The 27,984-nt window shown below is 38.4% G+C and overlaps 1 protein-coding gene and 1 non-coding gene across 2 annotated transcripts; both read left to right on the forward strand.

The window, feature by feature from the left end:
• Nucleotides 1-236: 236 nt before the first annotated feature.
• On the forward strand, nucleotides 237-27,955 carry LOC147537946 (uncharacterized). Its single transcript, XM_086642885.1, has 10 exons — nucleotides 237-809; nucleotides 896-1,243; nucleotides 1,354-1,891; nucleotides 2,042-2,331; nucleotides 17,345-17,350; nucleotides 17,542-17,618; nucleotides 17,701-17,791; nucleotides 17,993-18,037; nucleotides 27,636-27,707; nucleotides 27,842-27,955. The coding sequence occupies exons 1-10, from the start codon at nucleotides 237-239 to the stop codon at nucleotides 27,953-27,955; spliced, it is 2,154 nt and encodes a 717-aa protein (XP_086499011.1).
• On the forward strand, nucleotides 2,991-3,097 carry LOC147537947 (small nucleolar RNA R71). The gene has a single exon (XR_015226814.1). It is a non-coding gene; the product is annotated as a small nucleolar RNA R71 (small nucleolar RNA).
• Nucleotides 27,956-27,984: the final 29 nt, after the last annotated feature.

Raw genomic sequence — 27,984 nt, forward strand, 5'->3', positions numbered from 1 at the left:
AAGGATAACCCTGATTATGGACACTATATTTCTAAGAGTGTTTCAGTACAGGAGGAGTCAGGTCCTTGGGTGGATATGCAGGGTGCAAAAAAGAATTGTAATTTGTTAGTTCCCTATGCTAGTAGGCCAGTGGCTGCTTATGTTCAAACTTTTGAGGCAAAGATTCATGCAGGCAGGAGGAGTGCCAAGGTTAAGTGGGATGCTGGAACATAAGGGGCTTGAACTCCCCCCATAAGATGAGTGAGGTTACTAGGTTTGTCAAACATAATAACTTAGGGCTTTGTGGTATTATGGAGACTCAAGTTGCTGTTGTGAATAAGGATAAAGTTAGGAAGAGAATTATGCCTTCATGGGATTGGATGCATAATTATAAGAGTAATGGTAGTGGCAGAATTTGGATTTTATGGGATGCTGGCCTTCTTACCTTAAGTAAAATAGGTGAATCTTCCCAGATGGTGTCAGCCATTGCTACCATGAGGGATCATAGATGCTTTTTGGTTAGTTTTGTGTATGCTAGTAATAATGGTGTGGTTAGAAGGGAGTTGTGGCAAGAGATCATTGCCTTGGCTCATACTTATACTCTTCCCTGGCTTGTAATGGGAGATTTTAATGTTGTGCTTGAGGTTAGGGATCAGTTGGGGGGAGTTGTGACTAAGCAACATAATGTGTTTGAATTTAAAGATTGTCTTGATGAGAGTAATCTTTTTGATTGCTCTTTTTCAGGTTGTCATTTTACTTGGACAAATAAGCAAGTGGGTGATGGAGCTGTGACTAAAAAGCTTGATAGAGCTTTGATCAACATAGAGTGGGTGCAATTTTGCACCAATGCAAAAGTTGAGTTTCAAAATATGGAATCTTTGACCACTCCTCTTGTGTTGTGTCCATGTTTGAGCAGGCTACTGTGGGTCCCAGACCCTTCAAATTTTTTAATTGCTGGTCTGATGATGAAGACTTCCTTCCTATAGTCGAAAAAGCTTGGAATACTCAGGTTATGGGGTCTCCTATGTTCAGACTTGTTACCAAGCTCAACAAGGTCAAGTCAACTCTGGTTGGTTGGAAAAAGGATAAGTTCTCTGCTTTTCCTTCTCAAGTTCAGTCTGCTAGAGTGGCTCTTGAAGCTGTGCAGGCTGAATTGAGGAGTAAACCTTTGTGTGCTCAGACTAGAATCAGAGAAAAGGAGGTTGTGACTGATTTTGTTTATAAAGCTGGTCTGGAGGAGTCTATGCTTAAACAAAAGTCCAGGGTCCAATATGTAGATTTGGGGGACAGCAACACAAAGTTTTTTATAACTCTCTTAAGGAGAGAAGAAGTAGAAACAATATTCCTTTCCTTTTTAATGATGATGGGATTAAGTTGTTGAAACCTGAGGAGGTAGCTGAGGAGTGTGTTGGGTTTTATAAACTTATGTTTGGTACTTCTAGTTTCTTTTCATTTGGGAAGCTTTTGGGAGAGGTCAACTCTACTCTTGTCACTTTAGTTCCTAAACTTCCTACTGCTTCTAGAGTTCAAGATTTTAGGCCTATTGCTTGTTGTAATGTGGTTTACAAATGCATTACTAAAATCTTGACTCTTAGAATGAAGGGGATTATTGATAGTCTGGTTAGTCCATGCCAGTCTGCTTTCATTTCTGGGAGAACTATTCAAGACAACATTCTTCTGGCTCATGAGCTCACAAGGAATTATCATAGGGAGAGGGGTCCCCCTAGATGTGCTGTGAAGATTGATCTCCAGAAAGCTTATGACACAGTTGAATGGGGTGTTCTCAAGAAGGTCTTGGTTCTTTTTGGGTTTCCTAGGCTCTTCATTGATTGGGTGGTTGTTTGTGTAACTTCTCCCAAGTACTCCATTATGGTGAATGGTAGCTCCTATGGGTATTTCGAGGGTAAAAGAGGTATTAGACAGGGGTGCCCAATGTCTCCATGCCTCTTTGTGCTTATGATGGAGGTGTTGACTATGCTTCTTCTGGAGAAGGTGAATAATGGGGGTTTCCACCTCCACACCAACTGTTCTAACCCTCTTATTACTCATCTTTGTTTTGCAGATGACCTTCTAGTCTTTATGAAGGGTGATGTGGAATCTGCTATGGGCCTTACTCAGGTTTTGGAGCAATTCCATATTTGCACTGGCCTTAAAGTGAATCAGAACAAAAGCTCCCTGTTTGCCTCTAGTATTGATGTGCCCACTCTAGAATTGATCAAGTTTGTGTTGGGGTTTGACTGTGGTAAATTGCCTATTAGATACTTGGGGGTTCCTCTTATTTCTACTAAGCTCAAATATACTGATTGCCTCTATCTTATTGATAGAGTTCTGCTTAGAGTTAAGTCTTGGAAGGTAAAATTTCTCTCATATGCTGGAAGGACCCCTTTCTCGATGTCTTTCAATTTTTCCTCCAACTCTTTAGGGGTGTGCAAAGTATTTTGACTAATCTAAGTTTCTGCCTCATAAAATGATTTCGAAACATCTTCAAGAGTCCTCTCATGATGAGACGCATAAGTGAAACCGACTAAGGGCTCTTGAAGATTCTCATAATCATTTGTAAAGGCATCACTCCTCGAACCTATGTGCTTCATATGAGTGTCTACGACATTTGTGCATCCTAGTGAGACATCTCGACAAAGAGAATTAATAGGGCATTCACTCGCTAGGTGTTCTCGAATTGCGCAAATGCTACAGACACTATCAATCACTAAATCACCATCATGCATATATATAAATTCTTTCCGAGACATGTTGAAAATTTTATCATGTACTTCCCCATTTTCCTTTAAAAAGCATATGCCTTTTTTGAGTTATTATTTCCTACGGCTATATCTCGGTCACTGTTAACGGGTGTGTCCCAATCTTGGGCCCTTTCCGCTAATAGGTCGAGATACTCCCAAACCTCATTAGGATTTTTACTCATAAACTCTCCGTTGCACATCACTTCCACGAATTGTTTCATTTTGGAGGTTAAGCCATCGTAAAAGAACCCGATGACCCTCCATATTTCATAGTTATGATGTGGACATGCGAGAAGGAGGTCTTTAAATCTCTCCCAACACCCAAAGAAGGTCTCCTCTTTGTCTTGCTCAAAGTCCATAATTTCTCTTCTTAAGGTGTTGGTTCGATGAGTGGGGAAGAACTTTTTCAAAAACACCATAGTCATCTCATCCCAACTTCTTATAGTCCTAGGCCTTAGAGAATGAAACCATATCTCCGACTTTTCTTTTAATGATAATGGAAATAATTTGAGTTTAGCGATTTCCTCAAGTACTTCATTGATTGGGAGTAACGAGCAAACCTCATCGAGCTCTCTCAAATGAAAATACAGATCTTCATTCTCTAGGCCTCGAAATATAGGAAGTAATGGAATAATCTCAGGATCTATGTCTAAATTGCACTCATTACTCGGAAATATGATGCATGAAGGTATGCTAGCCATATTAGGTTCAAGGTAGTCTCTAAGACTCTTGATCGGTCGATGAACCTCATAACAATCATTCCAACAATCATTCCCATAAATATCCATTGAAGCACAATTAAAGCAAAATGCAAGCAATCACAAGTGTTCAATCCGACTACTACTATCAATAATAGACAAGATGCAAATGCACTTAAGCCGCTCAAATAGGTAAAGGTTAGGGAACGAAACTAGAGGTGGCGTTTGTTACCACAATTTGATCCTCTTCCCTTTTCTTGTCTCTACCTTTTTATCCCCAAACTTGTTTGTTTTCGTCCTTTAAAGTTCCTTGGATGAGTACCTTTGAGAACACCAAAAGATTTGAAAATAAACTATGAAAAATAAACAAAGAAAACGTCTAAGTAAATAACTAACACCAAACTAATGAACAAAACAAACAAACGTTATCCAAACTACTAAGCCTATCCCCGGCAGCGGCGCCAAAAACTTGATGCACCCGAAAAGGTTGCACACCCAAGCGGAGATATCAAGTAGTAATCCGGCAAAGCCGGGATTGATCCAAGGATAGGAAGGTAGTTTGGATATCGAGGGGTCTTATCAACCGGTTTAGATATCAAATGTTAAGTTAGACTAAAAAGTAAAGGAACAAAGATAAATGAGGGGCTTTTTATCGGATGATCAACAAAATAAGAAAACAAGTAAACTAAACTAAATTATCAAAGTAAACAGGCGAGAGAGATTCGAGAGAAGAGTTGAAGGAACAAGAGTAGGGAGGCAACAAATAAGTGAGAGAAGTGTCGAGGTCCAGGAATCCGTTGTGGCGAACCTACAACTATTTACCGTCTAATCGAATGTATTGATACAAACCTAGTCTCGATTCCTACGGTGGATGTTTGATGTGACACGAAAATGTCACATTTGGAGAGCCTAACTTAGACTAATTAGTCCTTATCGAGTGTTATCAATAATATTTTATGTGTTTTTCTTGTTTAGGTACCATATTTGGAGCTAAACATGGAATTCGGAATAAAGATAGCGAATTATCACTATCATTTCATGTGCCCAAAATGAGAGAAAAAGACTTCAAGCAAATCATATGAGAAGAGGACTCAAAGACGAGCCCAACGGTGAAAACGGAAGTCAATTCCGAGTTCGGACGGAGAAGTTGTGAAAGAAAGAAGTCGAGGTTCGGTCTTAAAACAAGGATTCTATGAAGGCACCCTCCTTTGGTTATAATTCTAGAAGGCACCCTCTTGATTTCCATATGAAGTAATGAAACCCAAGCCCAAAGAAGATGAAAGGAGGAAGAGATTTTGGAGGCACCCAATGGACCCAAGTTTGAGTCAAAGTCAAGGTTGACTAAGTCTAGGGTTGGAGTCAAATACACTATTCATCTTCTTCCTCATTTCAATCATTGAACAACCAAGAAAGAGGAGAGAGAAAGAGGCAAGAGGGTTCTTGGTGGGAAAGCTAGGGTTTCATCTTCATCAAGAGAGTTTGAGCAAGAGTTAGAGGAAAGAGAGAGAAGGAGGGTGCCGGCCAAGTTGGCCGGCACCACAAGAGCTACTCGGACGCGGCTGCAAGCAAACTCGCGACAGCAGCAGCTGCTCGGAGGAACTTGCTCGGACGCGACCTGCTGCTGCTCGGAACAGCAGCCCGAGCTGCTCCAAGGACGCGACCTGCTGCTGCTCGGAACAGCAGCCCGAGCTGCTCCAAGGACGCGACCTGCTGCACACTCGGGCCTTCAAGGCATAGCTCGGTTGGCATGGGAACGTGCTCGGGTTGCTCGGACATCGCATGGAAGGGGTCGACAGTGTGCACATGGCCGGATCTAGGGTTGGCCGGAACTAGGGTTTCTTTGACCGGATTTTTTCGAGGATTTCCGGCAACTTTTTTTGATTCGAAACCATAGGGCTTTTACTCCCCATGTCTTGATCTATCTTCCCATGTAGTTTGATTTGATTTTGGGTAAGAAATCTCTAGAGAGAGAAAGCTTGATGAAGCTTTAATGGAGTTTGGGTAAAAAATGGAGAAGATGATGGTGGTCGCTATGGGGAAATCTGATTTTTGCTCGGGGACACCCAAAGTTCACTATTAAAGGGAAATCCAGAAAATTGCTACGGGGAGATCGACTACACTTAGAGACTCAATTTTCTCGACGAACCTAGCCTCGAACCACATCGAAAAAGGGGGATTTCTCATCATCTTCTTTCATTTATTACTTATTCACCATGTTAGCTAAATCAAGTGTGTCGATTATATGAGATGAAATGTGATGAATTTGTGATTATGTTTAATATGATTTGATGTTTTGATTATGAATTGATGTTCATTTGATATGACTCGGGATTAACCGAATTAGGCGTTTGTTTGACTAGGTATGATCTCCGGATATACGTAGTACTTAGAAACATCTACTTTAGGAGTCGAACATCAATTATACTTCGACACATTAGATTGGATCATACGTAGTCGTAGGATTATTATTGTGGATTCCCGGACTTCGACACCTCTCTCGCCTATTTGTTGCCCGAATCGAATCTTACCGTCTCCCGACTCTTGTTCCTCCGACTCTTCTCTCGAATCTCTCTTGCCCGTTTACTTATATTGTTTAGTTTAGTTTTCTTGTTTTGTTTCTCATTCGATCAAAACCCCTATTTATCTTTGTTTCCTTTCCGTCTTAGTCTAAGTTAGCTAGTGATACCTAGACCGACGAACGAGACTCCTTCGTTATTCAAACTACCTTCCTATCCTTGGATCGATCCCGGCTTTGCCGGATTACTACTTGATACCTCCGCTTGGGTGTGCAACCTTTTCGGGTGCATCAAGTTTTTGGCGCCGTTGCCGGGGATAGGTTTAGTAGTTAGGATAGCGTTAGTTGTTTTGTTCATTAGTTTAGTGTTAGTTGCTTCTTAGACGTCTTTATTTTATTTTGTACTTTCTTAATTTCATTTTCCTTTAGGTACCATTATAAGAAAAGAGCCAAAAGTGACATAAAGGCGAAAGGAAAGGAAGGAATCGAGAAGCTAAGGAAAAGGCGAAAGAAAGGAGAGGAGCACTCGATAGTATCACTTTCTATCTCTTCCTTTTTACTTGTGTGTGATTGTTAGTCTATAAGTGTTTGTTCCCATATTGCGATTGTGTGTTACTATCCTTGAATATTGTGAGATCATGGCAAGTTGGTCATTTGATGAGAATGACCTTATGCGAACCCTTTCCAATACTAGTCGACCATCTACAAGTCATCAGGACTACTCAAACTTACATAGGAATGGTCCGACTAGTGATAGGAATAGGCGAGTTGGGTCTGACCGACCTAGGATGACCATGGGTGAATATCGACGGATGTATGGAGTTGGTCAGACTCGTCATGAACATGGATTTAGGGATTATGAGCATGAGGGTAATCAACCCCGTAAGAGTCTTCGAGACTATCGACAAGAATTTGGGATGACCACACCTTCATGTATGAATTTGTCACTTCATGAGGACCGTAGTTCTATTAGTATTGATCGACCACGTCGAAGTCTTCGTGACTATCGACAAGCATATATGAACGGTTCATTTAGTGATGACAATTCCCGACTCGATGATTCCACTCAAAGAGTCGAGTCTAGGTATCTACATGAAGGTAGTGAAGGAAGGACTATGGAGACCATTAGCCCGGTTTGTGTTATTTGTGCGAGCTTAGACCATTTGACCGACTATTGTCCCATGATCCGTGTTCCGCGAGAGTGTTCGTCTAGTTATACTCATGTGCCTTATTACGAGGAGATGTCTGAAGAGACTCTCCAATTAGTTTTAGAGTACCAAACTAGAATTAATCGAGATATAATGGAGATCACGGAACGGCTTCTCAAAATTGTTGATAGACTTGAGTCAGAGCCTATCATCGACGAGGAAGGGGTTCGCGCACCCCAAACTCAAGAGGAGACTATGAATGATGGTGAGGGTAATACACCTAACTCTAGTCTTAAGTTAAATGTCGATGAAGCTCCTGATAGACCATTTGAGATTGAATTGACCGATGACCCTCATTGCTCACTCCCTCAACCATTGTCATCTCACCATAATAGGACTACACTAGATTTTGATGTTAAGGATGATAGCTCTACGAGCAAACATGGGAATCACACAATGTTGAACTTTCCAATCTTTAGCACTTGTGATTATTTGGATGGGTTATGTAGAATGGAAGGTGTTACGCCTGACTTTGAGGCTCCAGATGCCTTTAAGGGTGTCGATAACATAGTAGTTGAAGAGATAGCGGATAGCCTGTTGGATTATTTACCTAAGGGAATTATGGACCTTGACTTGGTCCCCGAGCTTATTGCCTTACCCTTAGAGTCTAGTTCGACCTTCCACGTGATCTCAGACTCGGTTGTTGACCCCTTAAGGGACACTTCAGACGTCTTTCCTAGCATGTCTAGGGACTTAGTGGATGTCTTATCCACTAAGCTTGAGTTTGATTATTTGCCTCGGACTGACCTCCTCCCACTTCCCTTATATGTCGACCCTTTTGACGACCTTTTAGTCGTCGCCCCTAGCATTTATGCGTACTTAGTGGACCGTGCATCCACTAAGTTTGGGGATGGTCTCTTTTCGCTTTTAGTCTCACGTGCACTTATATGCTTCGATATTATGGTGAGACTTTTAGCATTTGTATATAGCTTTCTTTGGGTTGACCCCCAAATCTTCCGTCTTTTGCTATATGATCGTTAGCCGATTAAGATGGGTCTTGATGTTTGTGGGTAGCATCTCTGGAAACCCTCCGCGAGACATAACTCGTGCTCTTGTGTGAAAACAAGAGAATCAAAGGCTAATTGCATAGCTAAATGCAATCGAGTGATCCCGCGTGAGTGGCCATTCTATATGGTCATGTTTTTTTATGTGCTTCACTCTCATGACATTTGGTGATATTTTAGGAGCATCTCTTATATGTTCTACTTCTAAGGCGTGGTTTGTTCCAAGTTTGGGGATGGCACGAGCTTAACATCAACTTGGAACCTCTTTATACATGAGCCTTGGTAGTATCATCTTTTATCTCCTTCGGTTATGGTAATATCTCTCCACTCTTCTCTTTAAATTGATGTGCCTCTTTATCTTCTGGTGAGTATATGCTTAGAACATTGAGGACAATGTTAGTTTTAAGTTTGGGGATGCGGGATATGACCATAACCAATGAATGACCATGGGTTTCAAAGACAAAAGGGTTCAAATTAGCCAAAATTTGAAAATTTTGAACATTTTGAGTAGATTTGCATGCGATGCTAGTGATAGTTTTAAGAATTTTGATGCAGATGTGTCGAGTTGATGAGTTTTGTGATTGCTAATGGCCTTTCCATGAAAGTCGAGTCTTTTAGTGTTTGTGTTGTGCCATGTGAGTTACATCTTAGTGAAGAAGAAACATTTCTAAGAGACCTAAAGTAGTCATTAGTGGAGACTTAACCCGTGTGAGAGCTCAAAGCCTAAATTGTCATTCGAGTGTACTCTTCCGCGCTAACTCCGAGTAGAATGAAGAGCTACTCAACCTCGTAACTTATAAAAGAGCTCATTTGATCTCGTGTGCTCAATTTCCTTAGCCACTAGGAGTGACATTAGGATAGTGAATTAACCTTACCCTTGTAGTCCATGAAACCCAATGAGAATGCCAACTAGAGGATAGCGGATACTCCATCACCATCCATCATCTTATATCCCGAGAATGAAGACATGAGATAAAAGAATGAAGAATGTCAAAAGCAAGTATGAAATGAAAAGTTGATTGCAAGAATAGAGTTGTGTGTGTTGTATTTTGTTTTGTTTGTTTGTGTTATAAAAAGAAAAAAAAAAAAAAAAAAAAAGAATGAAAAATGAAAAAAAGTGATATGAAAAAAAAGAAAAAGAAAGAAAAAGTGAAATAAAGTGATTTTTTGTGTATGTTTGAGCATGTGTTAGCTCTTTTGTGTGAGTGATGTGATTGTATATATGTGTTGGTGTTTTTGTTCATGAATAAGTATTCGAAGCAAGAAACAAATGTTGAGATGCTTAAGAGGTTCTACCATCATGAAGAGGTCGAAATTCTCGGGAATCCACCATCATCATCCATCTCTAGTATCCGCTAAACTTTAGAAGACATTTTTAGAGGGTAGAATGGGTGAGAAGGGCGAGTGAGCTTCCCCACTCTATTTAGTGGCTAATTCCTTTTCGAAGATCATTCGTTCCAAAATGTTGTCCTCACCCCTTTTTATGTGTTGAGTCCTAGTTAAGTGATCACACTCACACATACGAGCGAACCATTCTTGAGTGATTTCATTTTTGGAGTGTATGTCCGTGAGGCCGAAGTCGAGGCGAAATGTACTAACTTGGGAATCAAGGTTTAGTGACTTCGGAACATAGATGTGCTAATTATGGTATGACACTTGCATTTTAGGGTAAGATCATTAGTGAAGAGATCTTTAGCTTTTACAAGAGCTCATTTACTTGATTCATTATGCATTGACATGCTTAAACCCTTTACTATATGAACCATGTTTATCTATGATTTGGATTTTGGATCCTTTTTTATTTGAAACCACGATGTTTGTGGGTGTCATCTATGGAAACCCTCACGAGACGACACTCGTCCTCTAGGGGTAACCTAGAGGTTTAAAGGCTTGTTGCATACGCAAAATGCAACCGGGATGCCTCCGAAAATGAGTTAGGCTTTTATTTTGTTTTATTTGCTCGAGGACTAGCAAAGTTTAAGTTTGGGGATCTTGATGTGACACGAAAATGTCACATTTGGAGAGCCTAACTTAGCCTAATTAGTCCTTATCGAGTGTTATCAATAATATTTTATGTGTTTTTCTTGTTTAGGTACCATATTTGGAGCTAAACATGGAATTCGGAATAAAGATAGCGAATTATCACTATCATTTCATGTGCCCAAAATGAGAGAAAAAGACTTCAAGCAAATCATATGAGAAGAGGACTCAAAGACGAGCCCAACGGTGAAAACGGAAGTCAATTCCGAGTTCGGACGGAGAAGTTGTGAAAGAAAGAAGTCGAAGTTCGGTCTTAAAACAAGGATTCTATGAAGGCACCCTCCTTTGGTTATAATTCTAGAAGGCACCCTCTTGATTTCCATATGAAGTAATGAAACCCAAGCCCAAAGAAGATGAAAGGAGGAAGAGATTTTGGAGGCACCCAATGGACCCAAGTTTGAGTCAAAGTCAAGGTTGACTAAGTCTAGGGTTGGAGTCAAATACACTATTCATCTTCTTCCTCATTTCAATCATTGAACAACCAAGAAAGAGGAGAGAGAAAGAGGCAAGAGGGTTCTTGGTGGGAAAGCTAGGGTTTCATCTTCATCAAGAGAGTTTGAGCAAGAGTTAGAGGAAAGAGAGAGAAGGAGGGTGCCGGCCAAGTTGGCCGGCACCACAAGAGCTACTCGGACGCGGCTGCAAGCAAACTCGCGACAGTAGCAGCTGCTCGGAGGAACTTGCTCGGACGCGACCTGCTGCTGCTCGGAACAGCAGCCCGAGCTGCTCCAAGGACGCGACCTGCTGCTGCTCGGAACAGCAGCCCGAGCTGCTCCAAGGACGCGACCTGCTGCACACTCGGGCCTTCAAGGCATAGCTCGGTTGGCATGGGAACGTGCTCGGGTTGCTCGGACATCGCATGGAAGGGGTCGACAGTGTGCACATGGCCGGATCTAGGGTTGGCCGGAACTAGGGTTTCTTTGACCGGATTTTTTCGAGGATTTCCGGCAACTTTTTTTTATTCGAAACCATAGGGCTTTTACTCCCCATCATCTTGGCTAGCTACCCATGTGATTTGATTTGGTTTTGGACTTGAAATCTTCTAGAGAGAGAAAGCTAGGGTTAGCTTTAATGGAGGTTGTGTTCTAAATGGAAAAGATGATGGTGGTCGCTATGGGGAACCCAGAAATTGCTAAGGGGAGATCGGCTGCAACTAAAAACTCATATTTTCCGACGATCTTAGCCTCGAACCACATCGAAAAAGGGGGATTCTCTCACCATTTCCTTTCCATTTCTTATTCAATCACCATGTTTAGCTAACTTTAGTTTGTCGATTATATGAGATGAAATGTGATGAATTCGTGACTATGTTTAATATGATTTGATGTTTTGATTATAAATTGATGTTCATTTATTTCGATTATCGTTTTGATCGTATTTTCATGTGTCTTGTCAATCACTTCGCATAGTTAATAGACGAAACGAAGTATTCGATATCGATTGTAGTCTAAGTCATAATTTCATGTGTCTTGTCATGCACTTCACATAGTTAGGCGACTAGACGACACTTTCGTTGACTCGGGATTAACCGATTTAGACGTTTGTTTGACTAAGTATGATCTCCGGATATACATAGTACTTAGAGACATCTACTTTAGGAGTCGAATATCGATTGTACCTCGACACATCAAATCGTAATACACATAGTCGTAGGTTTATCATTATGGATTCCCGGACTTCGACACCTCTCTCACTTATTTGTTGCCCGAATCGACTCTTGTTCCTCCGAACTTTTCTCTCGAATCTCTCTTGCCCGTTTACTTTTATCGTTTGATTAGTTTACTTGTTTTATTCTCTTATTGCTTATTCGATCAAAACCCCTATTTATCTTTGTTTCCTTTCCGTCTTAGTCTAAGTTAGCTAGTGATACCTAGACCGACGAACGAGACTCCTTCGTTATTCAAACTACCTTCCTATCCTTGGATCGATCCCGGCTTTGCCGGATTACTACTTGATACCTCCGCTTGGGTGTGCAACCTTTTCGGGTGCATCAATGTTCATAAGCACTACGTATGTCCAGATATAATACTTAGTCAAACAAACTTCCTAAACGATTAAAACCGAATCAACGAAAATGTCGTCTAGCCTCCTAACTATGTGAAGTGCATGACAAGACACATGAAATTTGGATCTAGACTACGATCAATATCAATCACTTTGCCTAATCGATTAACTATGCGAAGTACTTGATAGGACACATGGAAAACGATTGAAACAAGTAATCAAAATAAGAAAACATTAATTTATTATCAAAACATTAAATCATCACATAGATAATCACAAATTCATCACATTTCATCCCATTAACGACACACTTGATTTAGCTAACATGGTGAATAAGTAATAAATGAAAAGAAGATGATGAGAAATCCCCCTTTTTCGATGTGGTTCAAGGCTAGGTTCGTCGGAAAATTTGAGTAGTTAAGGTTCAGTCGATCTCCCGTTAGCAAATTTCTGGATTTCTCCTTAACAGTGCATAATGGGTTTCCCCGAGCAAAAATCCGATCTCCCCTTAGCAACCAGACTCATCTTCTTCATTTAAAACCCACCACCATTAAAGCTTCACCAAACTTTCTCTCTCGAATCACTTTAAACCAATAACCAAATCAAACAACATGGGTAGCTAGCCAATGGTGTGGGAAGCAAAAGCCCTAAGTTTTCCGGCCCAAATGATGGTTGGAAAACTTAAAAAAGTTCGGCAAAAAGCATGAGGATTCCGGCTAACCCTAAGAACCATGGAATCCGACCAAGATGAAGGTTCGGCCAGCTCCAAGCAGTCGTCCCGTGCACGTCCTTAAGCGTCCCGTGCATCTCTTGCTGCTGTCCCGTGCGATTCAAGCTGGTTTCCTAGCAATCCTAGCTTCCCGGGCTGCTGTCCAAACATAGAAGATGAGGAACACAGCAGCCCGAGCTGCTGCCTTTAGTGTTCCCGTGCAGGTCCGACCGGTGCAGCTGCTGTTCCGAGCTCTAATGGCTCCTAGTTCCAAGCTGTTGTTGCCGCGATTTGGTGCTCCCAGCTGCTGCTCTGTCGGCCTAAGCTAGGCCGGTCTAGCTTAGGCCGGCTCCTCCTTCCTCTTATTCTCTCTCTCTAACCAAGCTTTCAAAATGAAGAACAAATAAACCCTAGGTTTTCTCTCTCCTTTAATCTCTTTTTTTCCAGACTTAGAATCCCTCTAGAAGATGATGACCAAGACCCCTTAGACTAATTCAAACCCTTGACTTGGTCCATCATTAAAGACTCTTGACTTGGACCATAAAGGGTGCCCATAGAATCTCTATTATTCTCTTCTTATTTGGGCTCTTGGGGTTGGGTTTCTTTCTAAAACAAGGGGGTGCCTTCATAGAATCCTTGTTTCAAGACCGAACCTCGGCTTCTTTCATTCACAACTTCTCCGTCCGAACTCCAAATCGACTTCCGTTTTCACCGTCGGACTCGTCATTGACTCCACTTGTTGGTTGACTTCTGATTTTGACCAAAATGACCAAAATACCCCTGGTGCTATTTTCTTCCCTTTTGCAAACGATTTCCAGCCAACAGAAACCATCCTTCCCCTATCTCTCTCTCATCCCGCAAGCTTGATTCATTCATGGCCGGCAAGAACGAATCAACCAGCAAGAAAACCCTAAAAAAACACTTTCCTCACGTCACTTTCTCTCTCCTCCCGTCACTCTCTCTCTCCTCTTAGTTTACACAGTTTACATTTTGGTGCAGTCTCATTACTTTCGATTAAGGAATGGCGGGACTCATGATGATGCATAAAATGTCCAGACGTTGACTAACGTCTGAAGAGTCAAGATCAGACCTGAAGTCTACTGGGCTCAACCCGGCTTAAGGTTGGAGGACAGCTGAGCCCCTGATGGTCCACCGAATATTCCCCTAACTAGAAGGTCGGCCAGAAGAAACCAGCCCTGCAAAACGCCCTTGGCATGGACAGATCAACCCTGGGATCTTCAAAGGAGTAAGGGGATTCCGCACAGGTTCGGCCAGTGTCTTACGCCCAGAACTAAGGAGGCAGCAGCGTCAAGCGATCTACCGACTTAATCTCGAAACTTCCAGAAAGATCTCTGTCGGCTACACATCTCGAAGTGTTTAAGACAGTTTGGATTCCACGCATCTAAAGGAGGAAACTTCTCCTTTAGAGTCTATCACATCGGCAAGATATCTACGAAGAATCCTTGAACTTAGGAACTTTCACTAATCAATGATCCGAGATAGACTCTAAGAGAAACCCTAGATACTCAAGAGAGGAAACTTTCCCTTCGGTTTGACGGCAACCGCCTCACCACCGCCACTAATCACAGTCAGCCCAACATTGCATATAAAAGGCCCCCCACATCGTCCTTCACAGGACACGATCTCTTTACTCAAAAAAGATCGCAAGAAACTCAGAGTTCTCATAACTCGCCCCCCAAAAGGATCAATCAATATTCATTCTTTTACTGCAAAGAGCACCCTGACTGGCTTGAGCGTCGGAGCGGTTTTCGAACCCTGCAAGTTTCGCCCCCTCGGGAACAGACGAACATGAGCAAGCGCAAAGAGTAGGAGCAAGGAGCTGGAATAAAGAGAAGCAGAGCTGGAAGCAGGAACAGTAGGTTGAATAACACCCTACACAGCGGAATAATCCTACATAACGGATATTGTCATGCATGACATCTATATATGAAGTTATCATTTCCTTGCTTCATTCACTGTGGCTTCTGGTGATCCTATCCTATTTTGTTTACAAGTCGTCACTTGAGTACTTTTACTGCGTGTTGACATTGTTTAGGTCCTTTGGGATACATTCCTACAGTTAAAAACACATAAGTCTAAGCAACAATTTTAGGTTGTCACTTTAGTCACTGCTACTGCGCGTTGGACATTGTTTGAGGATACGTTCCTACAACTTAAAGCATATAAACCTAAGAAAGAGTCGACCTTCATTCTTTCTGGAGTTATATGTTTGTGGTCAAAGAGACAAAATGTTCTAGAATATGATGCAACCAACCTTATTTGTTGATAAGGCAACAGTGATGAGTCTGGTGGAAAGGTGATTCATTCGTCAATTGTTTATGGTACCAAATTCTTACTTTTCCATGAACATCTCTCACCCACTGATTATTTATGAATACAGTGCTTGGTTGTTTCATTAGCTGAGGCCTATGAGATGCTCGTATCCGGTAAGGACCTCATAACAAAGGTAAGAAACAAGCGCATGTTTTAGCATTGACAGTCTTAAGTTAAGCCTTTGTTATTTTGGCAAGTTTATTATATTATGTTTGTCCCTCCAAGGATCAAACCATAATGAACTCAAGCAAGTTCGGTTTTCAGCTTCTTTACAGTTTTACACCGTTTTCGACCCAAGACTTGTCACACTAACTTTATAATGTAGATAATGAGGTTGCACCATGCCTTTATATTTACACTTTCTTAGGCGTGTCTTTCAATCTTTAGCGAATTCATTGTATGTTGTATAGTTTCTTTCATCAGGTGGCTTCTTTATGATTTATAATCTTTACATTTGATGTTTTTCTCTTCACTAGTAATGCACAGTTGTTCTTCTAGCAACAGACTTCCAGACGCATGTACAGAGCCATGGGTATAGTGTGCCATACTGCCATGAAAGGTGGATCTTTGTTTGGAAGTAAATTGAAACTCAACACTTCATCCTATATTGACCTCCTATTTATTTGTCTGTCCATTAAAGAAACTAAGTACGACCTTACTACAATGGTCTTGCACCGACTCAGAAGTAATTAAATACGTAGCTTCAGGACTGAACCTAGAAGCTCTGCCCCTTGCAGTAATTTGGGTTGATACAACCAAGGACGATGTCTTCTATTTAATAATTCTGTTTTTAAGAATTTCTCATAATCTGATGACAGACATTTTTGCACCACAACCTGCATTTTTAGTGTGTTGCTTCATGGTCTTGACTATCACAGAAAATTTCTGCATATTTTTTGATAATTTGTATGTACCTCCTTTTCATTGGGTTTAATATGCATGTTTAATATGTTAAGACTTATTATAGGTCAAATTTCGTCAACTCTAGAAAAATATTTTATGTGAGCCAAAATTTTCTTCATTGTGACTAGTATTTGTGGATAGTTAACTTATGGTGGTTTTGTGGTGTATGAGCCATTTTATTCATGATGGTTGCGTGAGAAATATTTATAGTGAAGCTACTGGTGCTTGGACCATGGGGCATGTTTTGTATATGTATTTTTAGCTAATCGATGGATACTTAACCTATGGTGGTTTTTAAGTGTATAAAGATATTATCCATAATAGGTTGCGTGAGAAGTATCTATAGTGAGGCTATTGATTCTCGTACCATGGGTCATTTATTCTTGTTTTCTAATTAATAAGAACCAACTTTCTCATTTTCTTATATATCTAGAATTTATGAAAAAAAACTGTTTTACAATGGATTAAGTGTTCACGAATGCCAAATGTACAAATTACGTGCGCTTAACTACTAAATGTTTACTTTGCTGGTTTAGTTTCACAAGTTGGCATTATTAATATAGGTAATAATAATATTGTAATTGAATCGAGGCATTTGTATGACAGTATGTTGACAGTCGTAGATGATTAAAGGGAAGACTTACTATTTGAGATTGGTAGATCTTGAGAATATTTTTTTGGCTTGTATTTTTATTATTAATCTAAGGAACTTATGTATGAATCTTCATTTATCAGATTAAAATGTTAGATGGATTTTACTGTTTGTAAATAACTCCATGCGTTTTGTTTTGTTGTTCCTTTTCAGGTAAAGGAGGTCGGCAAGTACGGTTTTATGCATATTATGGTTTTTAGTTTAACTTTTGATAAGGTTCCCATAGCTAGAATTTTATTATCTCTTGGAGAGAGGGAGACTCACCAGACCGCCTCACCCTAATGTGTGTATTAAAACTTTTCGTAACATTTTTCTTTCTTTGAACCAGGACTATAGATCTCCAACAACCTGTAGTCTGTATTAATAGCCAGGTTGCTAAACAGGAAATGCAGTCTCAATCTTTCAACACGACAATCTTTATTAGACATATATATTTGGTCACCCGATGCGCAACCCGAGCCCTCTACATTAACCAATCTGTTTCCTGATTGGGAAAAGTTATCTACAACACCTCATTCTTGTTTGTTTACCGGGTAAGTATTTACTTATTTAAATTGCAGATAAAGGTAATTCCAGAGTCCTGTTTTATAAAAGTAAAATAGACAAAGTTGTTGACATGCTAGAGGTGAATTCAAGCTCTGCAACCATCTGCACATCTTTAGGTTGATGCACATATTTTTAGTGACAACTGACAACGCATCCTGTTTTAAGTTATTTATTTCTCTTATACTGAGTAAATGTGTACCTGTCACATCAGGACATGTTGGGACTTGCAATTTTGCCATCTCTAATGAATTCATTGGTAACTGCTATACATGCTATGTCTTTGTACTGGTTTTCAGTGAAAAATCCCAAACTAGCATCAATATATCCTCTTTGAATCATATTTACGCTGTTATGCTGGTTTGATTGACAGGTTGGTGACAGTTAGAGAAACTATAGTGAAACAAATGAAACAATATTGCTTATTTTGTCAAATCTTATGGAAGATGCTGATTAGTCATAATGTACGACACTGTCACGACTTACAAACAATATCAAGTGATCTTATTCCTCTGGACCTGCTATATATGATTTTAGAACTTCGTTTTTTTGGCTTATTCCTGCATTTCTTGATTGGTACAAGAATTTCTTTTGTCCCTTAGGTGTAGGTAACGATTAAGGTTTTAATTTGATTAATTGTGAGCATTTGGTGTCATCCTTTGCAGGATAAGGTTATACAACTTCAAGAGAAGGATAAAACTGTTGGGGTGGTAAGAGTACTAAGCTAGTAAATAAATGATACAGGGAAAGCCAAGTAAGTATTTCATAATTATTCATTCTTCTATTTAAGTTTTACACTTCGACTATACATAAATGCGGAGCTAATACTGTAATATACCTATTGCCATTTTACAAACTCATTAGGAAGTGAAGCAATTTAGATTTGTTATGAAGAGATGATAGAATGCCTTTTCACCTTTCTAGACTTGATAGTTATAATTTCTGAAGCCATAGAATTAAAATGTAACCAAAATGTGGAATATGTTATATATCAAACTAGTTCACATGCTAAGTATGAATAAGATGGTCTATGTGCACATGCATAACATATAACATGGGATTATTTGCTTATTGTGTGTACTGAATTTATGGTTTTGTCGCTTGAAGATTTAAAGAGAATATTATGTGTCTGGAGGTACGGGTAGTAACTTGTTTCTTCCAAAAATCACAAAGTGTGTCACTTTAGAATCTCATCCCCTCAAATTGCTTGAATTTCGTATTATTTCGTCCCATCTTTGCCTTCTGCAAGGAGGAAAGTTTTTTCGGTTGAATCTGTAACAATGTACACTGTACAAATCAAATCTAGTTGGCCACTTCATTGAACTCTTAATATGCCATTTGTACTTGTGCTACGTAGATTATTTTCTTTTCATAATCCACATGGTGTAACTTAATTAATCCTGAACTGAAGACATGTTTATGTTGAACAAACCTTTGGGGCATTATAGTTTTTTTACAAATTGGAGTCAGTATAATTCATCTAAATACTGATGGGTAGGCCAGAGTTTCCCAGAGTAAAAGAAACAATCGGCTTGATGAGAGTTTTGTTTTTTTACATGACAAAATATTGAATCTTACCCTGGCTAGTGCCAGAGTAGCTCAAGCTTACAAAACATTTATGATCCGAGCTGATTTATTTCATGTATATAAAAGTTTTACTTTATGTTACTCTCAAGTATCTTGAACAAGACATTTTAATTGATGTAAGAGTAGCTTGTTATAGAGGAAAACACGCACAACCTGGTTTCAAGTTATCTTGTTTCAATTTTATGTGAGTGTTATAGTAATCATATTATGCATGTTTGATTGAAAGCCTAAGGAAGAGGATTTAAGTGAAAGATGAGCTTTCGAGAGAACCAGGAACTCGCCGAAAGCTTTACAATTTTACCTCGTGAAAACACTGAAAAGACGGATAAATTGGTACCGATCAACAAAAAATAAAAACATTACGGTTTAACAAAGATGGTGATTAGATTGGGGTTGAATTCTTAGTCATGAAGAAGAATACTTTGGAAACGTTGAGGAGTAATCACAGAAGGCCTAATGACCAAGATGAAGATACAACTCAACCTATGGCTTTGGAAGGAGCACATCTTTTCATTGGGCTTAATATGCATGCTATGTTTTTTTAGTTTTGTTGTTGCTTCATATAAACTATAGAATTTGAGAGTTGTGATGTTTCCTTTTCAGGTAATGGAGGTCAGCAAGTACGGTTTTATGCATATTATGGTTTTTAACTTTAACTTTTGATGAAGTCCATAGCTAGAATTTTATCATCTTTTGGAGAGAGGGAGACTCACCAGAGTGCCTCATCCTAATATGTGTATTTAAGCTTTTCGGAATATTTTTCCTTTGACCCCGGACTACAGATCTCCAACACCCTGTAGTCTGTATTAGTAGCCAGGTTGCTAAATAGGCAATGCATTGTCAACCTTTCGACATGACAGTCTTTATGTAGACCTACAGATATTGTCACCCTATGCACTACCCGAACCCTCTAAATTAACTATCTTTTTCCTGATTGGAAAGATTTATCTTTAACACCTCATTCCTGGTTATTTACAGGGTAATTAAGTATTTATTTGAAGTGCTGATATAGGCAATTGCAAAGTCTTGAGTCCCCTTTTATAAAAGTAAAAAAGACAAAGTTGTTGACCTGCTAGAGGTGAAATCAAGCTCTGCAACCATCTCCACATCTTTTGGTTGATGCACATTTTTTCTCTTGAAGATTTAAAGAAAATATGATGCGCCTGGAGTTATTGTTCTTCTAGTTTGTTTCTTCAATAGTACTAGGGCTATTCATCATCCCGTTGATGGTATTTTGAAAATTCTAAAATTTTCTAGGGTTCATATGGCACCCTTTCTCTTTGATTATGGGAACTGCTGCGTCCATGTCGATATATCTTGTGTGCAGATAAACTTGGGGGGTTGCTATCAACCTTTACTGTTAAAATGTTATCTTTCCCTTCTCCCTTGAACACTTCTTTCTACTACTCTGTTTTGCAGGATAAACCTGTGTATCGAAATATACTTTTTCGGATCATTACATTTTTTACTATCACTATGCTGGCGATGCTTCTATTTCACTTAAGTAAGCCCTACCTTTCGCTGTTCTTAAACATTTTGAAATTGATTTTGTGATTCTTGTAAATTGATTTGTTTTTGGTATCTTAGGCATGGTTATTTAGGTTGTTTTATATTTAGTTTTTGATAACTGTGTGTTGCTTCGTACTCTTGACTGCCATCAAAAGTTCTTTATATGCCCAATTTCTGCAAAGTTCTTGATATTTGTGTCTACCTCCTTTTCTTTGGGTTCCATATGCATGTTGAATATGTTAAGACTAGTACAGGTAAGATTTACACCAATTCCAGCTAGAAGCAAAAACAATTGTATCTTAGTTTATTGAGTGTGCACTATTTGTACAGTTTTCGGCTTACAATGTTTCTGACTTAATAATGAGTTTTTTTTATTGCTCTAAAGTAAAACAAATTGTTGAATTCGAAAAGTTATTCATTGAAAACAATATTGGTATAAAAATCTTTTTTTTGATTGCTTAATATGTTCACACATTCATAAGTGTATAGGTATTTATGATGGTCTTCAGTACGTAATGTATCTTTTTTAAATTAGAGAGATTAAAACTACCTTACTTTCATTTCAAATATTCATGATCATGTATATAGCAGTGTTGTTCTTCAATACATAATGCATTTTATTGCATTTAGATTTTAGAGAGATTAAAACCTCCTCAGTCAATACCATAAAATGCCATGTTTAGTAACCAGAGAGAATAAAAACTAACACAAAATACACACATATTGCCTAATTATGCATGTTTGAATGAAAGCCTAAGGCAGAGAATTTAAGTGAAAGGCAAGCTTTTTAGAGAAGCATGAACGCGGCAAAAGCTTTACAATTTTACCTCGTGAAAACACTGAAAAGATGGATAAACTGGTATCAATAAAAAATGTGAAAAACGTTAAGGTTTTACAAGATGGTGATTACATTTGGGTTGAATTCTTAGTCATGAAGAAGGATACTTTTGAAGCTCAAGCTTCTTTTTAACCAAAAGATTTTGTACGGACCAAATTTTTTTATTCAAGGTGTAGCTACGATTGTTATTAGAAAATTTTGTTTGAATTAACTTTGGCCAGTAAACATGGGTTCGATTATCGTCACAAGTTATTGCTAATAAGGGGTTAAGTCAAAAGTTCCTCCCTGCTTCAGAATACCATGTTTACTTTATGGCTTCCATTTATGTATGGTAGGTGGTTTGATGGTAATAATTTGTAGCAGATAAACAACTGTATCAGAATGCTTGGATTTACTATTTCAAAATTTGTGTTGTCACAGAATGTGAACCTTGTTCTATTTAAGGATTTCATTTCATTTTATTCTTGAGCATGTTTAGAATCCATATGTATGATGAACTGGAGGCTTATGAAAAATGCAATTCGGATGTTGTGTTTGTGGATGTTACTTTGAAACGATTTAAATCCTAATACCAAGTGTTGACATAAAGATTGTAGTTGTTTGCTTAGCACCATAAAGTTATTAAGAGAAAGTTACTCGAGCATCCTTATATTAGCTGTTAAAGCACAGTAGAAAGCTACCATATTGCGACCATCTGGGCAATATGGAAAGATAGAGACGATAAACATTAAAAAATTCTAATTCTCTCAGTGTTCTGGCAGGGAGGATGTGTTTAGCCATACTGTTCCATTGGAATAAAGATTCAGTTTGGGCTAGGATTTTATCTTTTATGGACTTCGTGTCCAATTGGGAGGCTATCATGATGTATCATTAGGTTGTTCTAACTGTCTGCCTCCTTTTTGTTTTGTTTTTGTCTGTTTTTCTTTTCACTTGTATTTCTCATTTTTCTCAATTTTTCAATATTAATTCAAAGTTTCAAAAAAAAAAAAAAATTTGTAACTTTGTGGAGACAACTGAACACTTATTCCTGCACTGCAAAAGGCAAGATTCTTATTGTATTTTTCACATCTCCATCAGGATATAACAGGTGTGCTCCCAAATCGATAACACAGACTATTTCTCAATGGAAACATTTGATAGTTAAAAAGGAGAAGAAAAAATTATGGACTCTCATCCCAACAGTAATTATATGAGCAATATGAAAGGAAAGAAACTGCAAAATTTTCAAGGAATCAAACTCAACAATGTACTATAAGTATAAGATATCCTAGCACTCCTCTTTTATTGGAGTAGAGCAAAGGGTAAGTCATATTATGATTTTATTTCCAAGCGGAAGGGTTTACTGATGTAACACAGTTCACTCATCTCTTTCAATTTCCTTGTACATTCTTTCACTCCCTACTAATATTAATTATAAGTTCCATAAAAAGAAGTCCCCTTTCCTGTACCTGTGTTTAATTATGATCTTTTATTGAACTCATTCTTTTATGTTTGTTGCTCTCATTTTTCTTTGTCTAATTTATTGTCTGCAGAATGAAATGCACGAGGTTGTCTGGCCAGATTGCTGGATTATGATAATGTGTTATGGTTTTCGATAAGAACTGACACTTATTTTCTTTTTGAATTCAATTGTAACTATTGGGCATAAAGATTGCAATTGTTTGTTTAACACCATTAAGTAATAGGCAGACAAATAATGAGTTTTAAGGTGCCATTCAATTGTAAGCCTTAATCAAAGTTTATGCGTCAGTGGTCTCTCGGTGCCATCTTGTTTCGTCTTAGTAACATTTGGAAACCTTTTAGTAAAAGTCTAGTCATAATTTTCAACCAATTTGCCTTGTAGATTGTTCGTTAAATTGTTTGTAGTAGTAATTTCTAACTTAATTTATACCTTTAGCTTAAGATCCCTCTTCCTGTACCTGTGATGAGTTATAGTCGTCCATTTAACTCATTTTTTCATTGTTTGTTGTTACCATTTTTCCTGCTCTAATTTATTGTCTGCAGAATGAAACACACGAGGTTGGCTGACCGGATTTTTAGATTATGACAATGTGTTTTGGTTTTTGAGAAGAACTGACACTTTTCTTCTCTCTTATATATATTATAATCCGTCGCTTGCCCGTTTGAAAATTTTCTTTCAACATATTCTTTTCCTAGTTCAGATTTCATTTTAGCAATAGTAAATATAAGGGTGCAGCTTTTACAGAGGCTTTGAATCAAAGGAAGTTCCCGACCTCTAATATCTCCATCATCTTCTTTTGGCTGCTAATGTTTATTTTTTTTGTAGATGTGAACTGTTGTTTCTCAAACAAAACAAATATTTATTTTATAGATGGATGTTATAGTGGCTTATGGTACATGTATAATTGTTGAAAGCCTCTTAATTTTGGTAATTTTTATAGTTAATGGTAGTCATACTACATCCAGTGATGGAGATGTCGAATTTGGAACATATAATGCTACATGCTAAATGGAGTAAGCCTCACATCAATAACAAGTGGAAATGTCTCATCGTTAATCATGATGCTTGTAAAAGGCATCAGATAACAATAGGTGATTATGTGTGATTGGTGTATTAATTGCTTTTAAGGTAGCAGTTCGAATTAACTTTTTTTTCGCTAAACAGTTTCCCATGGTACGGAGATGTTCCAGTGTTGGGGTTCTTTTGTCAAAGAAGGCATAAGAGATGGTTTTAGGTGGCTCATAACATTGAAAGGTGATTAAAAAAAAACTCCTATTTAGCTTCTACACTTTTTAGATATCTTCCTGTATCATTGAAATGTTTTTTAGGTACAGTTGTTTAATAATTTTTGTGTTCCTTTTACGGAAATGGGTATAAGTAATCAATCGAATGGTTCTGACTGTCATTTCAGCTCCACTGCTTTTCATTGAATAAAAACTCATTTTTGTATAAAATTGTGTATGTTGTCAAAAAACAAACAATTTACTACTCAATGTATGGGTCTTTTTAGGCTTGCTTGTAGCGCCTATATTGTTCTTAAGTTATCATCTCCTTGCTTCAGTGTGGTTTACGGTGTTGTTATCAAAAAATTTTATATGTTGTGATTTTAACTGAGTGTTGGACTAGGTTTTGAGGATATATTCCATTTAGCATGAGGATATATTCCAAATCTGCAAACATTTCTTTTGTACTTGTTGAATATCAAAGATATCCATTAATGTTATGCATCTGTTAGTCCCTGCTGTTCTTTTGTATAATTGTTACACATTCAATTCTTGGAATTTGTGTTTATACCTGTTACAAGGATTGGGAGGGATGGATTTCAACCGCGGAGATTTTGGAATTTTGTGGGGTTCTTAGTTATGCATCATCTGGACTACATAGGGTTGCACCACTACCGTTACTGAATATGTAACCCACCATTACCTGTAGCATTAACTTTAGACACTAAAACCCCAACACATCAACCAAAGAAAGTGAACAACAAATGACAGCCCAAGATTGCTATAGCTTCTTCCATTAATCATGTGACCAAACTCACAATAAACCTCCGAAAACAACAATATTTCTTTTAATCCTCTAACGAAACCCAGTACAACCTTTCTGATACGAAGAACCTCCTTAACAGAAGGAATTGGTACAATAAGGTGGCAGTGGTTGAATCCTGACCAGGGTTGTGGATGTCAATGGAAATTACAATAAACACAAGGAAGTGCTACGGAATTTTATTTGGTATCGTTTATTGATGAAGAATGTACAGAGATGGGGGAGTAAGGAGGAAGCTTGGAGAGAATAAAAAGAATTTATTGCCTCAGACTATAACAATAACCATATTACAAAGGTATGTTTTTGGTTAATGTGTTATTCTATAACTTTGATGTGACATCTAGCATAACATGTTTAGTTTTTCGAGAAATTAACTTAAAAGTAATGACTGTTTTCACTTCGCTTTTGTAGTTATTTTGTTTCATAAACTAAGGTGTACGGGATGCTTGTTAGGAGCTAACTCACCTTGGATAGAATAAAAAGACTGATATCTCTCTCTTTCGTTGTGGTTTTTTAATTAACTCTTAAACTCATTTGTTCTTCCAGCTGCAGGTTTGCCGTTTGCAGATGCTAACTCACCCTTATTATACAAATTTTATCTGTTGTATTTTATTTTTTTGTACAATTAGAACAACTGTTTGAAGATTAAAAAATATATTTGATCTGTCATTGTTTTTGTCATAAATTTCTTAAGCCTGGCTATGTTATTTTGTTTCCCGAAGGTATAAAAAAATGGTTTATGATATGAATTATAGTCATTCTTGTTGCCTATTTGAGAAACTTGATGTAATGGTAGTTTAAGGAAAGCTACTTCTACTTTAAGAATATTTTCATTTGACATAACTGTTCTCACAACTTAATTCGTTCATGTCCGGGTAGCTAGTTCTTTTTTCCAGTTTTAGTAAATCTGATTTTGTATCGGGTAACATGGCACCTTCGCACGAAAGCAAAAAAGAAATGAGATTGTAAAACTTCTAGCTCCCAACAAATCACGTAACGAGTCTAACAATTTTTGACTTGCCTAAGTAGAAACTAACGTAGAAAACTAATATTGAAATCGGCAGAAATTTGCAATTAATTGATCTATTGAGGAAAACCTCTGATTTTGAGAAAGCTATAGTAAACAGATATGTTAGGTTTACTTTTATTATACTCGAACTTAGGCTATTGAAACACAAGAAGAAAGTTAGCAAATTGGAAAGACATTTGGCAGGGAGAAAAAGTTTGGAAAAAACAAAGGCTACTTTATTTATTCTTTTCTGAAGTTGATTTCATCTCATTGCAGGGTTTCCTGTGAATGTGCCTCTTGGCTGGTTGAGCTGGGTAAGTTAGAATAACTTCTTTAGCTTCATACTCATATTTTCATAGTAATCGATCTTGGAGATGTTTATTAGTCTTTCAAGAATTGTTATTGGCATTGTTCTTTGAGCCACAACAAGGTAATCTTATTTTACAAGAAAGTTCTATACTTGTTTTTTATCGTTTCTGGTTTCCATTTTTCTCTTGCAGACCCACTACTTGGCAATGCTAAATATAAAGTTGTTGATGGTGTAGCCTTGTATCTGTTTGTTTTCACTTTTTTGGTTATTAATAATTGCTTGTTTTACAGGTGAGGACTGCTCTGATAAAAAAAAAGTCCTAGATCAAAAGCAATAGTTTGTAAGACAACAAAAATCTCATCTCTAGTCACCCTCGTAATGAGAAGAGCTCCTTCAGCTTTCGTAAGCGGGAGTGAGAACTCCACATTAGATATGGGATCTAATGCTTCATTATCCTCATCCTCTCGACCACATAAATCCCGATAGAAGTCCCCACTCATATTAGCTATCTCCGCTGGATCCTCGGCAACCGAACCATCCTCCCTGGTGAGTCGAGTAATAGCATTCGTAGACTTCCGCTCTGTGATAGAATTTTAAAAGTAAGTTGTATTATTGTCATCAAGAGTGAGCCATTCAACTTTAGCACGTTGTCGGAGCATTGCCGTTTCAGCCCGAGCAACATTACTATAGTTTTCAATAGCTACTCTCTCTTGCCTCCGTAAAATCGGGTTTGCTGGATCTCCCTGCAATCGGACCTGCACTGAATGTAAAAAATCCCGGTTAATGGTTACCTGATTCGTCACCCCATTGAACCGATCTTTCTTCTAATCATTCAACCGAGCTTTCAAAGCCTTGAGCTTTGTCACCATTCGAAACATCGGGTTACCCCTTACTGACTCCTTCCATACATGCTGAACAAGAGCTCTAAACGTGGGAATCTCCGTCCAGGCATTAAAAAACCGAAACGGAGTTCGTCGGTGTATGTTAGGTGCAGCAAGCGGTATAATAATAGACGAGTGATCTGAGTCCCCAACCGGTAGAAAGTCTGCTTTAGATAGAGGAAAACAGGTTGGCCACCCACTATTAATAAGTGCCCGATCAATCTTTGAACTAATGTTCGCAACTCCCATCTGCCTTGTAGACCAAGTATAAAAACAATCTGTTTACGAGCAGTCGAACAGTCCCAAATCGGTTACACAGTCAAACATCTCATTCGAACCTTGAGATGGTGAGGTATTACCACCTCTCTTCTCATTAGCCAACATCGTGGTGTTAAAGTCACATAGCACCAACCAAGGAGCCTCAGAACCCATCATAAGAAGCTCAAGGTCCCTCCAAAGCTCCCGACGATGAACAATTCTATTACTTCCGTACACCACTGGCAAATGAAAACCCGAACCATCTGTAAAACGAACACCACCTGCAATAACTAGCCCTCTAACATTTATGTACTTCTGCTGTAGGTAGTGGTTGTAGGCTCGTAGCAGATCGTTTATTTATAATAGTGTAAGCTTGTGCTGTTATAATTTTTTACGTTTCTGTTGTAGGTCATTATAGTTATTGCATCGAATGTTCCGCAGGATTATCATGTTTATCGAGCTTTTGAACGTCAAAAAAAAGTAATAAACTCGACATTGGTTTGAGAAATATTTCAGCAGATTACTAGCAGAAACTATGCGCACATCATATAGTTTACATTTTGGGTTTTTGTTTGTGTTGGTAGTTGTGATTGTGCCTGCCTTTGTGCTTGTAGTTGGTGTTTGTCGTTGTCGTTATGTTAGGTGTTTGTCTTTGTATAGGCATTTGTGTTTGTGATTGGTGTTCAGCGTTTACTCTTGTATTTGATCCTTCGCAAACGTCTAGTTGACACAACCAAGATACTCACTATTCGACTAA

The sequence above is a fragment of the Eschscholzia californica genome, unplaced genomic scaffold (assembly GCF_041429995.1).
Source record: "Eschscholzia californica isolate CP2 unplaced genomic scaffold, dmEscCali1.0.p SCAF_5, whole genome shotgun sequence".
NCBI classification, from domain to species: domain Eukaryota; kingdom Viridiplantae; phylum Streptophyta; class Magnoliopsida; order Ranunculales; family Papaveraceae; genus Eschscholzia; species Eschscholzia californica.